The sequence below is a fragment of the Sceloporus occidentalis genome, unplaced genomic scaffold (genome assembly GCF_023333645.1).
Source record: "Sceloporus occidentalis isolate IW3139 unplaced genomic scaffold, rSceOcc1.0.p SCAF_152, whole genome shotgun sequence".
In the NCBI taxonomy this organism is placed as follows: Eukaryota; Metazoa; Chordata; class Lepidosauria; order Squamata; family Phrynosomatidae; genus Sceloporus; species Sceloporus occidentalis.
The window spans coordinates 2,313,298-2,328,396 of record NW_028317132.1 but is presented as its reverse complement, the minus strand read 5'-3'; the positions used below and the strand labels follow the sequence as shown (position 1 = coordinate 2,328,396).

Here is a 15,099-nt window from a genome sequence, read left to right as displayed (position 1 = left end):
CATTTCTCTCTTTAGCCCAGAGGAACACAGAGAATTACATTTTGATCCATTTACACGTGTTACCAGCAGCAAGCAATAAATACAATCTTTTCCGGTATTCTAATACTGAAATGCTATTGATGGGCACACGGAAGTGTGTTTTTTTTTTTTTGCTTTGTGGACATGACAATGTTAAGTATTTTGTTATATTTCCAAACCCATAGTAGTCTTAGTGACGTGCTAGTTTTACTTTTAGGAAGGAGCCCTTCTAAAACCCCGTGGTTAATTAATGTTCGAGTTCCCTGAAAAAAAGTCAGCAGTATACTTAGGTAATGTGACCGCATTGCCAGCTCTGGAAGTGAAATGGTTAAATATCTCCTCTTTCCTCTTCCTAAACCCCATGGGGTTTGGGCAGTCGGATCATTCCATCCCCTCCTCCCTCACATCCCCTTCCTCTTGGATCATTTTCTCCCACCCCTGGCTGCAGTTTCTTCTCCTCCTCGTCCTTTCCTCAGTCCTGGCTGAGGAGGAAACAAGAGGAGACACCGGGCCATGAAGGAGATCAGCCTGCTAGTCCTGGTGGCCTTCTTGACCCTGCGGTGCCGGGCCCAGGGAACAGAGGAGCAGCGCTCCTGCCATGGGGCATTTGACCTATACTTCATCCTGGACAAGTGAGTGCCAGAAAAAGGGGTGCGAAATGCAACTGGACAGTATGCCAAAGGGCGACAGTGTGCATATAATGTGCAAATGTCTGAAAGATATGGGGAATTTGAGAGACGGCATGATGGTGAGGGACTCGGATATCGGGTAGAAATTGCGGGAGAATGTAATAAGCCAGACGAGACAACTTTTCAGTGAGATAAAGGAGGCAGGGAAAATTCACGGTGAAATCAGAAATATTGAGTAAACCAGCGACTATTGTACTAAGAAGAGGGTGGCGAACAAAGGGTTGTTGATTGCTACAGAATAAGACAAAAAAAAATATTCAAGTGAAAAGCTATTTTGGTTTAAAAAGAAATGCCTTTCAGACACGGCTGACTGAGACACGATCAGGAAAAATACTCGTATGTGATTTATCCTGTTGTGACCCCGGTAGTGTGCAAATAACAACTCACCCTTGCAGTCATAACCCTCTCATTGGTTTAAATCTGGCTCAGTTATACTGTATTCCTTGCGGGGTTAGTTTTTAAATGGGTATTCTAATTCCTTCTCACTGAGTCAACGGGCCTTACTGGATTCGTTTCTCCCTGTCAGTGACGGGATGAATAAAACTTTCTTTGTTAGATTCCTGGGTTGGTTACATGATGCTGCGTCAGCAGCTGTGCGGTGGATGTGTGTACTTTACATGCGACTCCAAAACCCCGAACTTACAACAAACAGGAAAGCAGCAACTCAACACCACACACACTACACAACTTTGTATTCATAAAAGGTTAGACTGTTCTAATGCCGATCACTGAAATATCGCAGAGCCTCTGTGCCTAGTTTTTGTAGGAGATTGTTACGTTTGTCCCGGAATGTGGCTAATTTGGGAAGGTGATGCAAGTAAATTCTCTTCTGCTGTGCCTTTCCGTGTTCCCTTTCTTTAACTCATTATGTTTGCTTAGATCCTCATTACAATGTCGATTTTCTGCATCCTATGGAATAGCAGAGTAGCCCCCCCAAAATCTGAATACGTTTTTGAGGGTCCCTTACAAAGGTTGAACATGACATAAAAAACAAAAAAAAAAAAAAATGAGAACAATTTAACCAATCAAATTTGCACATCTGTCCTGCTGTAAAAAAACAGAAACCTCGTGATCCTTGGTGCTTTCTTATATCCATGATAGTCTTGCGCCTGCCTGCCTGCCTGCCCCATCCATGTTTTCATTCACGCACTGTATGCACGTCTACCACTTCTCCTGGAAGGCTGTTCCGTTCATCTACATCTTGCCAATAACACAACTAACTCCACAAGGCACCTTTACATGTGTTAACCCCTTAATGACAAAGCTCGTACATGTACGGGCTCAAAATGCATTGTTTTCAATATCTGTATGTATTGTTTATGCTGTGGAAATTTTAACCCCTTAAGGACAATGGGCGGTCCTTAAACCCATTGGTTTAAGGACCGCCCATTGTCCTTAAGGGGTTAAAATTTCCACAGCATAAACAATACATACAGATATTACGAATGTCACAATTGTCTTTTAAATGTTAACAAATCTTTACAAACCTCACGTGTCAAAACTTCACAAGTCGTTTATTTGCACAGAGAACTCACAAGTACAGCTAAACTCACGTTTCTTATTCATGTGTAAGGACTTTCCAGATTAACAGTTCTCTTCATTCTTGTAAACACTGCAAGTCATTTCATGTGAAGAAACTTACATTTTTTACGTGTTTCTTCCTTTACACATTCAGAGTTTAACTCCCCAGGCAAGTCTTTGGCCGTGTCCAGCATTACATATACAAGCTCTCCGATCTTAATATCACATTTATAAACATTTTCATTTCTATTAACTCTTCAGTCACACAGTTTTTAATGCATCTCAGGTTATTTTCATGTTATTTGCGTTTACCTTAATCACAAGCGAAGGTTTTTAAAACATGTTAATTGGCGTTTGATAAATCCAAGTGATCTGAGAACTATTAAAAATGTTGCTTTTGGTTTACATAAATATCTCCTGGCTTTCCAAATATATATATTTGGCTGCTTCAATCTATTACTATTAAATGCCATTTTTGAAAACTGACTGTTCTAATATCTTCTTCATAGATGGTGTACTTGCTTTGCCATGCTATTTAGACTTTAAGTAAAAAACCAAAAGTATTTCCCATGTAAGTACACTCACAATACCACAAATTGAACACTTTTGTTCCATTTCCAGGGCCAAATCATGAAGCATAACTGCTTATTTCCCTGGACTTTACAAGATGATGGATTTTTTTCCAAACATTGCTTATGTTGTACAGGGCTTTGGAATTTGATGATAATAATAAAAATAATGTTCAAACATTATTTATGGCCCTTAGACACCTTTCTGCTAGTATTGTATTGACCAGTTTTTCCAAGATCATAGTCACCATAATGTAGATGTTTCACTTATTTTACGTCATACTTTGTTTAACCCTTCATTCACTATGTATTTATTTATGTTCAGCTGTGTTTGGTGATGCTCTATCTTTCTCCCACACCTGAAGCCATTACCACACCTGACCTGATGACCAGGCCTATATCTGGACACTCCCCTGTTTGTTAGGTGCCTTTGCATTGAAGTTGGTGGACCACTTTGCTCTGGCCCTGTGTACCTGATTCCTGACTTGCTATTTGGCTTCCTGAGTTACCTGATCCTGATCGTCTGAACCGATGGAACAATCTATGTAACAGGCACAGAGCTCTCCTAAAAGGGGAAGTAGCTTTATTCTACAGGATAGTAAACCCATGGAGTATCTACCAACCTCTGTGATTCCTAATGCTTCTCAAACACTGGTGGATGTCCAGCTGGAGCCTGATGACTCTTCTGTGATGGACTACAACTCCTATCATTCTTCAGTCTGTAATAATGTGTCAGGAAACTGGGTCCATACGGACGACTGTAATGACCCAGCGCACCCAAAGATGGAGTTCAGGAGTTCAGTATGCAGTAGCAGAGTCTCAGGACAGGGCCTGGTGCGGGACGACTGCACTCACACGGGTGATGAGCATCTAGGGTTGTGCAGCCACACACCAGCACCCAGATATAGCAGCGGATGTAGTCCAGAACGAAGTTAAATCCTGGAGGCTCCCTGGAACAGGCATGAGACATTACACAAGACTCATGTGCAGGATGCTGCAGGCTGGGAGTGTGGAAGCTAAGCAGAGGTTATAGAAGAAACATAACAAGCAAGGGATAGGGAGACCAGGCAAGAAACATAATAGACAAGATATATGATACAGGGCACAAGACATGAACAGGACAGGACATCCCTCTACCGAGGATAAGGGACAGACTGATACACAAAAATACAGAAACTAGCCTAGGACTGTTTGATAACTATTGGAGATTCCGTCACATCTTATGGCCATAGTATGCTTAGCCCACCACTACGCCAAAGTACTCCAATGACGGTGGGTCCTAACGCTAATCCCTGCAAACAAAGATACGAAACACCCCAAACACATAGCACTGAGAAATACCTGAGACTGAGACAAACAGAATACACGGGAGGGGCGCACCTTATAAAGGATACAAAGCAAAAGCAAAGAGCTGAAGCAGAAGCAAGGAATGGGAGATCAGAACAGCGCAAAAGGAAATCCAGGAATGGATTGAAGCAAAACAGGGAAACTGAAACAAGAGCGAGATATGCAGCTCTGCAGCCTGGGTAGGACGTGACATAATGTAAACTACTCCCATATGGATGAACTTCCTGAAGTTTTATGTTCAACCATGTTCAACCCCTATCACTCCTGTCTCAGCAAAGCGTGATACACCAGAGACTACCATAGCCCCTAATATCTCCAATGAACTGGTAACAAAGATTAATGACCCTATTCTATCTCTGGGTATGAAAGGGCCTTCCATCAGTGCTTCCCATACTGAGCTGCCCTCAGTGGTGCCTTGGGTACAGGGTAGCTACGTGACCCCTGGTACATGGAAAGAGAAAGCACTGAATCATACCATCTCGTCTATTTTTCCAGCATCCAGTTCTGATTTGACCCACAATTGCACCGCAGATGACCTTTCCTTTGATTGTGTCATTACCTCCAATGGCAACATTATAAGAAAGGAAGACCTGGAAATCTACAAACAAGCCTTACAAAAAAGAGCGAAGAAGAAGAAGAAAAAGGCACGTTCATTTTGCGTTTCTGCTCGGTTCTCAGTCGGTTTGTTTATTACTTGCATACAAATATAATTGTCAGGCTTCTCACGTCCAGTGGCCGCTCCTTAAATGGGGGGCTGTGTCGGGATTCTGTCCTGACTGCAGGATAGTTAAAGTTTAACCCTTCGTTCACTATGTATTTATTTATGTTCATCTGTGTTTGGTCTCCCCCACCTGAAGCCTAATGCCATTACCACACCTGACCTAATGACCAGGCCTATATCTGGACACTCCCCTGTTTGTTAGGTGCCTTTGCATTGAAGTTGGTGGACCGTTTTGCTCTGGCCCTGTGTACCTGATTCCTGACTTGCTGTTTGGCTTCCTGAATTACCTGATCCTGCCTTGTGCCCTGTCCAGTGGGCTTCCTGCCTTGTGCCCTGTCCAGTGGGCTTCCTGCCTTGTGCCCTGTCCAGTGGGCTTCCTGCCTTGTGCCCTGTCCAGTGGGCTTCCTGCCATACATCCGTTTTCTTGCCAAGAGACTGTTTAACCTGTATTTGCTTGTCCTGCCATAATATACAATACATAGCATTACCTGGAATTCTGCCTGTGTTGTATTCCTTTGTGCCTGTCTGTCTTATCCTTCTGTTAACATGCATGGCCGTGTGCAGACAGAAGCCCAAGTATCCCCTTCAATGAGGCTCCTACCCAACATGATTACCCGGGCCCTGACATCCATGCTCACACACACACCATTACACAATTAAACATCCATGCTCATACACACACAATTAAGCATCCATGATCACACGCACACACAATAACACATCCATGCTCACACACACAATTACACATCTAAGGTCACACACACACACAATTACGCATCCATGATCACAGGCACATACAATTACACATCCATGCTCACACACACAATTACACATCCATGCTTACATGCGCACACACACACACACACACACACAATTACACATCCATGCTCACACACACACAATACCAGGACCGGTAAATAAATACCTGATTTATAACGCGTGTCTGAAAAAAAGGGAAGGGTGTGGAAAGGGTTAAAATACCAGCATTTGAAATACCTCGGGGTGTCTAGTTTTCAAAAATATATGGTTTGATGGGGTAAATTGTATTGGCCGGCTTCAAATATGGCCAATACAATTTACCCATGGGGCAGAATGACCAGCTCTGGGGAAAAAATGGTTTTGAAATAGCAAAACGCTACTGGTACTTATTGCCCCATAAAGTACAGAAAAAAGCATAAAAATATTGGGTATTTATAAACTCAGGACAAATAGTAGAATCTATTTAGCAGGTTTTTACATTAGCTTTTGCAGATGAGTAACTTTTTAACAAGAAATCACCATATTTTATCATTTTCTTGTATAGTAAATTAGATGATATGATAAAAATAATGGTATATAAAAAAGCCCTGTTTGTCCTGAAAAAAACAATATATAATGTGTGTGGGTGCAACACTGAAAAATGTTAGAAGAGCCATTGTCCCAAAATGTACTACGAGTAAGAAACAGTCTTGTCACTAAGGGGTTAAATAGTAATTCTGAAATCATAGCACTTTTTTATTTCATTATGTTAAACGCTGTGGTCATGATACATGATACAATGGGGCTTTGCAATTAAGTCTGTGTGAGGTAAACATTTGGTTTATCCAGACCTGGATCGGTGGGTGATGGCATCTAACACTTTTATACCTTTACAGGTCTGGCAGTGTTAAAAACCATTGGATTGAAATCTACACATTTGTGGAAAGTCTTGCAGAAAAATTCATAAGGTATGTATTGCTTGCAAATTGTTTTTGTGGTTACAAATAAAAAAGAAATTATTTCAAAATAAATACCATTTTGAAACTCAAATTGTGTGATTTACCATGTTTTATAGTGGTTGTTGATTCAGTTTTCTGAGCATACCTGGAAATTCTCCGGGTTTGACCCGGCGATTGCCGGATGAGTACTGCTTCTCCGGTTCTCCGGGTCAAGACCCGAATCCTCACTTGGCCACGTTTTGTTTTTTTTTACAACTTAACTGCTTTTACTATATCTGAAGAAAGACAGGGCCTCTTCTATGTACATCTTCACAGGTTGCAAAGAATAACGCATAGCACAGTTGACCTGTTTAGTCAAGCAAATTATAGTTGCTTTGTTTGTTTTGGGGTTTTTTTTTGACTGTCAGGGCAATAGTCAAGGGGGGAAAAGCCTTTGGAGTCAGAAGAAGAATCCCCCCCCCACGTAGAATAAAAGGTTATAATCTAAAACTAGAGGATCAGAGGTTGGATATAAGGTAAGGAGGTTTTAAATTACCATATTTGCTCGGTTATAAGACGACCCCCCCAAAATCAAAATATTAATTTAGGAAAAAAACAAAAAGCCTGAATATAAGACTACCCTATAGGAAAAGTTTTACTAGTAAATATTAAGTCATGTAAACTATTTTTTCATATTTAATAAAAGCTATGATTGAGAAAAATATATATTTTTTTATTTCCTTTTGTTTGCCAACCTGCCCCCCCCAGTTATGCACATCTGCCCCCAAAATGCCTTATACCCCCCTATTTGCCACTCTGTCCCATGATGTGCCTTTTAACCCTCTATATGCCACTCTGCCTCCAGAAATGTCTTATACCCTCCTATATGCCACTGTGCCCCATGATATGCCTTTTAACCCCTATATGCCACTCTGCCTCCAGAAATGCCTTATACCCCATATGCCACTCTGGCATATAGGGGTTAAAAGGCATATCATGGGGCTGAGTGGCATATAGGGGGTTAAAATGCATTTCTGGAGATATATATAATATATATATATATATAACTGCTAACAGCAATCACACTCCTATCAAGCCAAGGCAGCCAGTACATGCTGCTGGAACCTGGGGATGATAGGAGTGTGAGTACAGCCTCCCTATGCCATGCTACCACCACCACCCCCCTTACACATCCATGCTATCACACACACACTCATTCACAAACATTTAAATACTCATTCATTCCATTAATCACACATACTTCACACATTAATCACAAAAACCCTCCCCCACCCCCTTACCTGAACTGCAGATCTCTCACTCAAAGACTTCTGCAGGGGCCCGGCTGTGCGAGCAACTTCTCTGGCCCCGCCCCCAGAGGAAGGAGGGGGGAGGTAGAGTTATGTGAGGACGCTGCTAGCTTCCTGTTCTCCTGCTGCTAGAAGCAGAGACGCTGCTCGCAATCAAAGCCCGGTAAGCAGCATGGCCCCAGCAGAAAGAGGTCTGATTAGAAGACGACCTCGATTATAAGACGAGTGGTATTTTTCAGAGCATTTGCTCTGGAAAAAACCTTGTCTTATAATCGAGCAAATACGGTAGTAAGGTCATTGTGAATAAGTTGAACATCCTCCCAGGAGAAGTGGTAGAGATAGAGACATACGTAAAGCGCTCACCTCATACTTGTAGGCCATTACCAGACAATACCATTACCCAACTGTCAGCCTCACTTGAACCTCTCTTACCTTCCATGTTAACCCTTTCTTGCCCAGACACAGCAGCCTCTTTTTATAACAACACACTTGCTTCATCCCTCGACACCATAGCTCCAATTACTACAAGTTACCCCCGACAATTTAAACGCCAACCATGGCATACCAAAACCACACGGTTTCTTCAGAAATGCTGCCGCACGGCTGAGCATTACTTCAGAAAATCCAAATCCAGCGAAGACTTTAATCACTATAAATTCATGCTCCACACCTACAACTCTGCCCTCTCTCTCACCAAACAGCTCTACTTCTCCACTCTCATATCCTCTTTCTTCCAACCCACGATGCCTTTTTTCTACTTTCAACTCCCTTCTCTGTCCCTCCACACCCACACCACAAACCTCTCTCACTGCCCAAGATCTTGCTACCCACTTCAAAGAGAAGATCGAGACTATTAGAAAAGACCTCTCTTCCTTACAACTCCCTCCTACACCACTCTCTCCACTCCTTCTATGCTAACTGCCTTTTCCCCTACAACCGAAGAAGAGAGAGCCACTCTTCTTTCTTCCTCTCACCCAACAACCTGTCCCCTCGACCCCATCCCTTCACACCTCACAAAGTCTCTATATCCATCCCTTGGTCCATCACTTACCCACCTATTTAATCTTTCTCTATCATCTGGAACTGTACCATCTGCCTTCAAGCATGCGCTAATCACACCAATTCTAAAGAATCCTTCCTCAGATCCCGTCTGTTTGACTAACTACCGCCCTATCTCTCTGCTTCCTTTTATCTCTAAGCTGCTTGAACGACCGCCTCATTAACTTCCTCTCCTCTAATTCCCTCCTTGACCCTCTACAGTCTGGTTTCAAACCCATTCACTCTACTGAAACAGCTCTAACAAAAGTCTCCAATGACTTGCTCTCTGCCAAAGCAAAAGGTCACTACTCTATTCTAATTCTACTGGATCTCTCTGCTGCTTTCGATACTGTTGATCACCACCTTCTTCTAGACTCACTTGCTTCTATAGGCATTCGAGATACAGCTCTCTCCTGGACTCCAGTATCACCGATAGGCAGATGATACCCAAATCTACCTGTCTTCTCCTGATCTCTCTCCATCTCTCCTGTCCTGTATTACCAATTGCTTGTCTGCTATTTCTTCATGGATGTCACAACACTACCTGAAACTTAATCTTTCTAAAACTGAACTCATTATCTTCCCTCCCTCCATCTCCACTCCACTACCTGAATTCTCTATCACCATTAACACGACTATCTCTCCTACTAACCAGGCCCGATGCCTTGGGGTCATCCTTGACTCAAACCTTTCCTTCATCCCTCACATTCAGTCCCTCGCCAAATCCTGCCGCTTGCACCTAAAAAACATCTCTCGTTTCCGCCCATTCCTCACCCAAGAATCCACAAAAACCCTGGTTCATTCCCTTATCATTTCCCGTCTTGACTACTGCAACACTCTTCTGGTTGGTACTCCACTGTCTCGACTCTCTCCTCTACAGTCTATCCTAAATGCCGCTGCTAGGCTCATCTTCCTTGCACGTCGCTCCTCTTCTGTTTCCCCCCTCTGTGAAACCCTCCACTGGCTCCCAATTACCTTTAGAATTAAATTTAAGATCCTGGTACTGACATATAAGGCCATCCATAATACTGCTCCTCCGTACATTTCTGACCTCATTAGCAAATACTCTCCTACTCGATCCCTACGTTCCTCCCATGGGCTAAGGCTCTCCTCCTCACTCATCACCTCTTCCTTTTCCCGTCTACAAGATTTCACTCGAGCTGCCCCATATCTCTGGAATCTACTCCCAAGGAACCTTCAGCATTCTCCCTCCCTCCCAACTTTCAAGAAACATCTAAAAACCCACTTCTTCAGAGAAGCATACCATCTTACCTGCTAGAACTTCCTTGTCATCGATACAACCCCCACAATACCTCTCACCCTTTCTCTATGCCTTATGTTTGTCACCCTATTTCCCTCTAGATTGTAAGCTTGCGAGCAGGGCTCTCTCCACCAAATGTATCGGTTTGTCTTAGTCTGTCAATTCTTGTCTTGTCATATCCCTTGAATTTATGTATTGTATTAAGCGCTGCGTAAACTGTTGGCGCTATATAAATAAAGGATAATAATAATAGTATGGGACATACGTATGTCTATCTTGAAGACAAGGCCAAGAACCGCTTTAAGGTTTGAGTCTTTACAGCAGAAGTAAAGGGCAGGCTAGGTGGTCTGAATGGTTCATATCTGCCACCAAGTTCAAAGTTTTTGTAAGCTGACAGGATCAACAAATGTTAGTACTTTTAACGTTTAACTTGGTGGACTTTGTAGCTATTTATGCAGTAGCGTACTTAAAGGGGTGCAAGGGGCAGTCTGTCCAGGGTGTCATTCATCAGGGGGTGCCCGCACACTGTGCGGTAAGAGTTTCCTTGCATAGTGTGCGAGCTCCACACTGGTAAGTTGCGGGTCCAAGTTAGGCGGCTGACGGGCCGCATAGACGTCTGTGCAGCCCCAGTGATGCCTGGTCCTACCTGCCTGTTGAGAAGAAAGATAATGTAATATTTGTGGAACATATCCTTTAATTTAAGGTCATCATTGAGCATAACAGAGTGTGTATTTCTAGTGCTGATACAAATGATCCATTGTTCTTTGTGTCGAAAAACGCTCTATGCAGAGTCAGAAATCATATCACTGAATCTATCTGCCTCCTTTCACTGCTATAGTGTAAAATGTTTTATACATGTAATTATCTGTATTATCAATCATCTTAAACAATGATGTTTTCACAATAATAACCTGTTTTTTTTGTATTCTGTTCTCTTCTGGGCTGCTCTGTCTCTTTTTGGGCTTTGTACAGTCCCATGCTGAGGATGTCTTTCATTGTCTTCTCATCTCGTGCAACAACCATCATGAAGTTGACTGAAGACAGGTAACAGCAACACATTATCACAATGCATGCATTGTCATTCTATCCATTCATCAAAAAGTAATGCAGAGTAGTTATTAATGTTTGTATGGAGGCAATTAAAACTAAAGGCAGTCTGTTTTCTGCATTTAAACAAATAACAATAACTATAATTAAAATGTGACACTAAAATGATGTGAACAAATACAACACCTCCTATAAGTGTCAATATATAAAAGCAATATGAATACAGTATTTGCTCGATTATAAGACAAGGGTTTTTTTCAGAGAAAATGCTCTGAAAAATACCCCTCTTCTTATAATCAGGGTTGTCTTCTAATCAGACCTCAAATGACGTCTGACTATGAGACTAAGATCCAGGGGACCTGGATCCTCCTGTCTCCCGTCTGGTAACCTCAGCTGCTGCCGGCACTTACACCGGGCGTCTATCACCGAGTACGGTGAAAGTGCCAGTAGCAGCGGGTGTTGTCTACACGCATCGCGTAGACCTTCCCCGGCTGCCAGAGAGTAGAATTCCCCACACCGCTGCGGTGAACTCTCCTCAGGTAGAAGCATTTGCTCTAAAAAAAAACAAAAAAAAAACCTTATCTTATAATCGAGCAAATACGGTTTATACCATATTTGCTCGAATATAGGCTGCACTCCCCCCCCCCCACTTTGAGTCTTTAAAGTGGGGGTGTGGCTTATAATCGGGGTTTAGCACAGGGATGCGCAATTAGAACCGCCCGACGCCCAGGATATGCAGTTTTTCTTTTTCATTTAACCCGGCTGTGAGGAAGCAACAGTGTTAAGATGCACGCATAGGACTTGCCATCTTTGTCCCATAAACACCCTGCCTGTGTCATCTTGGTGCCCAAGGCTCAAAAACTCTGCTTGTTCCATCTTTGCCTTTCCAGAAATCAATTATACATCTATGATACACACAAACACTTTTATCACTCACTAATTCACACTTTCACTCACGTAATTCATTTACACAATAATTTATTCTCTCACTCATTCACACAAATCATTTACACATTCATAAATTCATTTTTACAAATTCATTAATTCATACGCTGACTCATTTAGACAATTCATCCACATAGTCATTCATACTCTCACACAATTCATCCACACATTATTTCATTTTCTCACTCATTCTCACTCGTTTTAATATTAATTTAGGAAAAAAAGAAAGCCTGAATATAAGACTACCCTATGAGATTTATTTTTTCTTACTAGTAAATACTAATTCACATGTTTCGCAAAGGGGTGAAATACTTATTTCACTGAGTAAAATGGAATTCAACTTATAACTTTATAACAAAAAAATTTTTAATTATAGACTGATCATGTCTTTGGTAGTGGGAAAACAAATTCAGCAGGGGTAAAAAAGAGCTACATGGTGGGGCAAAGGGCGTCCGTAAAGACACTTCCAATTGTCGCAGGGCATCGACATGGTTCCTAGCTGCCACATAGATCCATGAATTTGCAGCTAGGTCCTGGTCAGCCACATTGAGCATTTCCTGGTTTGTAGAGCCCCCATAGCTGGCTAGTCCATGGGAGTCTGGTTCCGGCAGACCAGACGGGGTTTCTCGGTGGGCATTGGGGTGCACAGGGTTACTTAGACATAAGAAGGGCCAGCAGGTGGGTAAGGAGTCTCCCCAGGAATCCACCAGTCCCCCCCTCCCCAACTCAAATATGCCCCCATGAGTCCTCAGCCTTAAAGGGTTAACGTGACAGGGACCTGTACTTTTAATATTTTTATTAATAGTATTACATAAGGTCTTAAGGTTATGATATGTCCTTTTGCGGGGGGGGGGGCAAAAAGCATACCAGGGGCAGAGTGGCATATCTAGGGGAGCAGAGTGTCATATCTGGGTGGGCACAAAGCATACCAGGGGAGCAGAGTGGCATATCTGGGGTGGCAGGGTGGCACAATTTTATGTGCTTTTTATGGATGGACAGGGACAACCAAGGAAGTTGCAAATATATTTCATTATATTTTAAATTTAATAATGATAGACGTAAAATGCACAATAAATGTAATGCACTTGAATCAAACCCAAGACACCCTGCCCGCGGTCTGTGGAAAAATTGTCTTCCACAAAACCGGTCCCTGGTGCCAAAAAGGTTGGGGACGGCTGCTGTAGATATTAGTTACATCCACTCCAAACTTTGCTGCTTGATATAGTAGCTTATATGTGAATTTGTTGTAATCGTTATTTGAGTTACTTAGCTTCTCATAATGCAGTTAGCAATATAACATCTCTTCACAGCATGCTAAGACATTGTTTCACTGTTACATAGATGATGACAAACTTTTGATTGTATTTGTTGGTTTAAACATTTAGTCCATTTGCCGTTTCATCAGAGAGAAAATCCGTCGTGGCCTTCAGATCCTGAGTTCAGAGGTTCCTGGAGGTGATACATTTATGCATGAAGGGTTTAAAAAGGTTTGTATATAGAATGTGTCTTTATATTATAATTTCTAAGGTAACAAAATATATGCATGTTCATTTAAATTTAATATTAAACTTATGTTGCAAAGTTGGATGCATACAATTGTCTAAATTGTATTTCTATACTCTAGCATTAGCATTTTCCTTCATTGGAACTAAGTGTACTATTCCAAATCCCTGAAAAACAGCCTTTGACTATTTTCCATCCCACACTAAAATTGACAGTAGGCATTATGCATGCTCCTAGGTAGTATTGTCCTGATTTGACTCAGATTTGTCCATCAGGCTTCCAAGTGAAGAATAATTAATCAGTCTAGAGAACATGCTTCACTGCTTCAGAGTCCAGCGACAGTGTGCTTTACAACCACTTCACTTGACGCTTGGCATCACGCTTATAGCTTGTGTTCAGCTGCTTCACCCAATGGAAGTATATATTGTAAGCACAGTGCTTCCAATATATACTTGGGGTAATGTGTAATTTATCACTAGGTGCTCTTCACTTTTAATCATGGATTTATTATTATATATATGGATTTGTACCATTATATCATGTTTTGTTATACACAATTTGCCTTAACGTAGCAATTTGTAACTTGTCCTTAAAATATAGTCATGTGAAACAGAAAGCACACCCTCTTTGAATTATATAGTTTTACATATCATGACATAATACAACCTCAGATAAACAACACATGACATATTACATTGTGTCATGATTTATTCAACAAAAATAAAGACAAAATGGAAATGTGTGAAAAACAAAGTACTGCTTCCATAGGAATTAAAATGTTAAGTAACAGACACGTGCTGCTAAGCTAATGCCCTTGATTAATTGATCACCAGCAAGTGTGACTACCTCCTTGTTATAAACAAAAATGTGTGTCTGTATTTTATGAATCTTACTGTAATTATTGAATAACATTTACTGTATGAATATATATATATATATATATATATATATACTGTTATGCTATCAATAACCACTAACTATCGAGTGTAAAGTCAGAGTCCACACTCCTTGTTTTCTGCAATTAACAATATTTATTAAGAGAGGCTAAACAAATTAACAATACATATACAAATTACCATACGTTAGTATATGCTGTTACCAAACTATCTATTCATTGATTGAATGGAAATAACAAAGAAACAGCAGGATAAGCCTGTAAACACGTGATACAATTACCACTCCCTTGTGATCATCTCCATGCAGACTCAGAGAGAGAGCGAGAGAGAGAGAGAGTTGGCAGGACTTTATAAACACAATAAGTCCTCCTTCTGCTGGACACTCCCCTGGTAACCTATCTTCTCCAGTGACCCTTAGCAGGGCCGACCCAAGGCAAAATGCCGCCTGGGGCGAATTTTAAAATGCCGCCGCCCCCCCCTTATCTACCCTTTCTCTCCCTCCGTTCCTGCCGCCCCCCCCCCATTATCTACCCTTACCCCTCCCCCCATTATCTACCC

General features: G+C 41.7%; 1 protein-coding gene across 1 annotated transcript in view; it reads left to right on the top strand.

The window, feature by feature from the left end:
• Positions 1 to 531: 531 nt before the first annotated feature.
• Positions 532 to 15,099, top strand: part of LOC149280607 (anthrax toxin receptor 1-like) — a 62,620-nt gene continuing 48,052 nt past the window's right edge. The window contains exons 1-4 of the mRNA XM_089500363.1: positions 532 to 650; positions 6,500 to 6,571; positions 11,123 to 11,194; positions 13,548 to 13,629. Coding sequence (XP_089356489.1) covers positions 532 to 650; positions 6,500 to 6,571; positions 11,123 to 11,194; positions 13,548 to 13,629 — 345 coding nt within the window. The remainder of the gene's footprint in view (positions 651 to 6,499; positions 6,572 to 11,122; positions 11,195 to 13,547; positions 13,630 to 15,099) is intronic.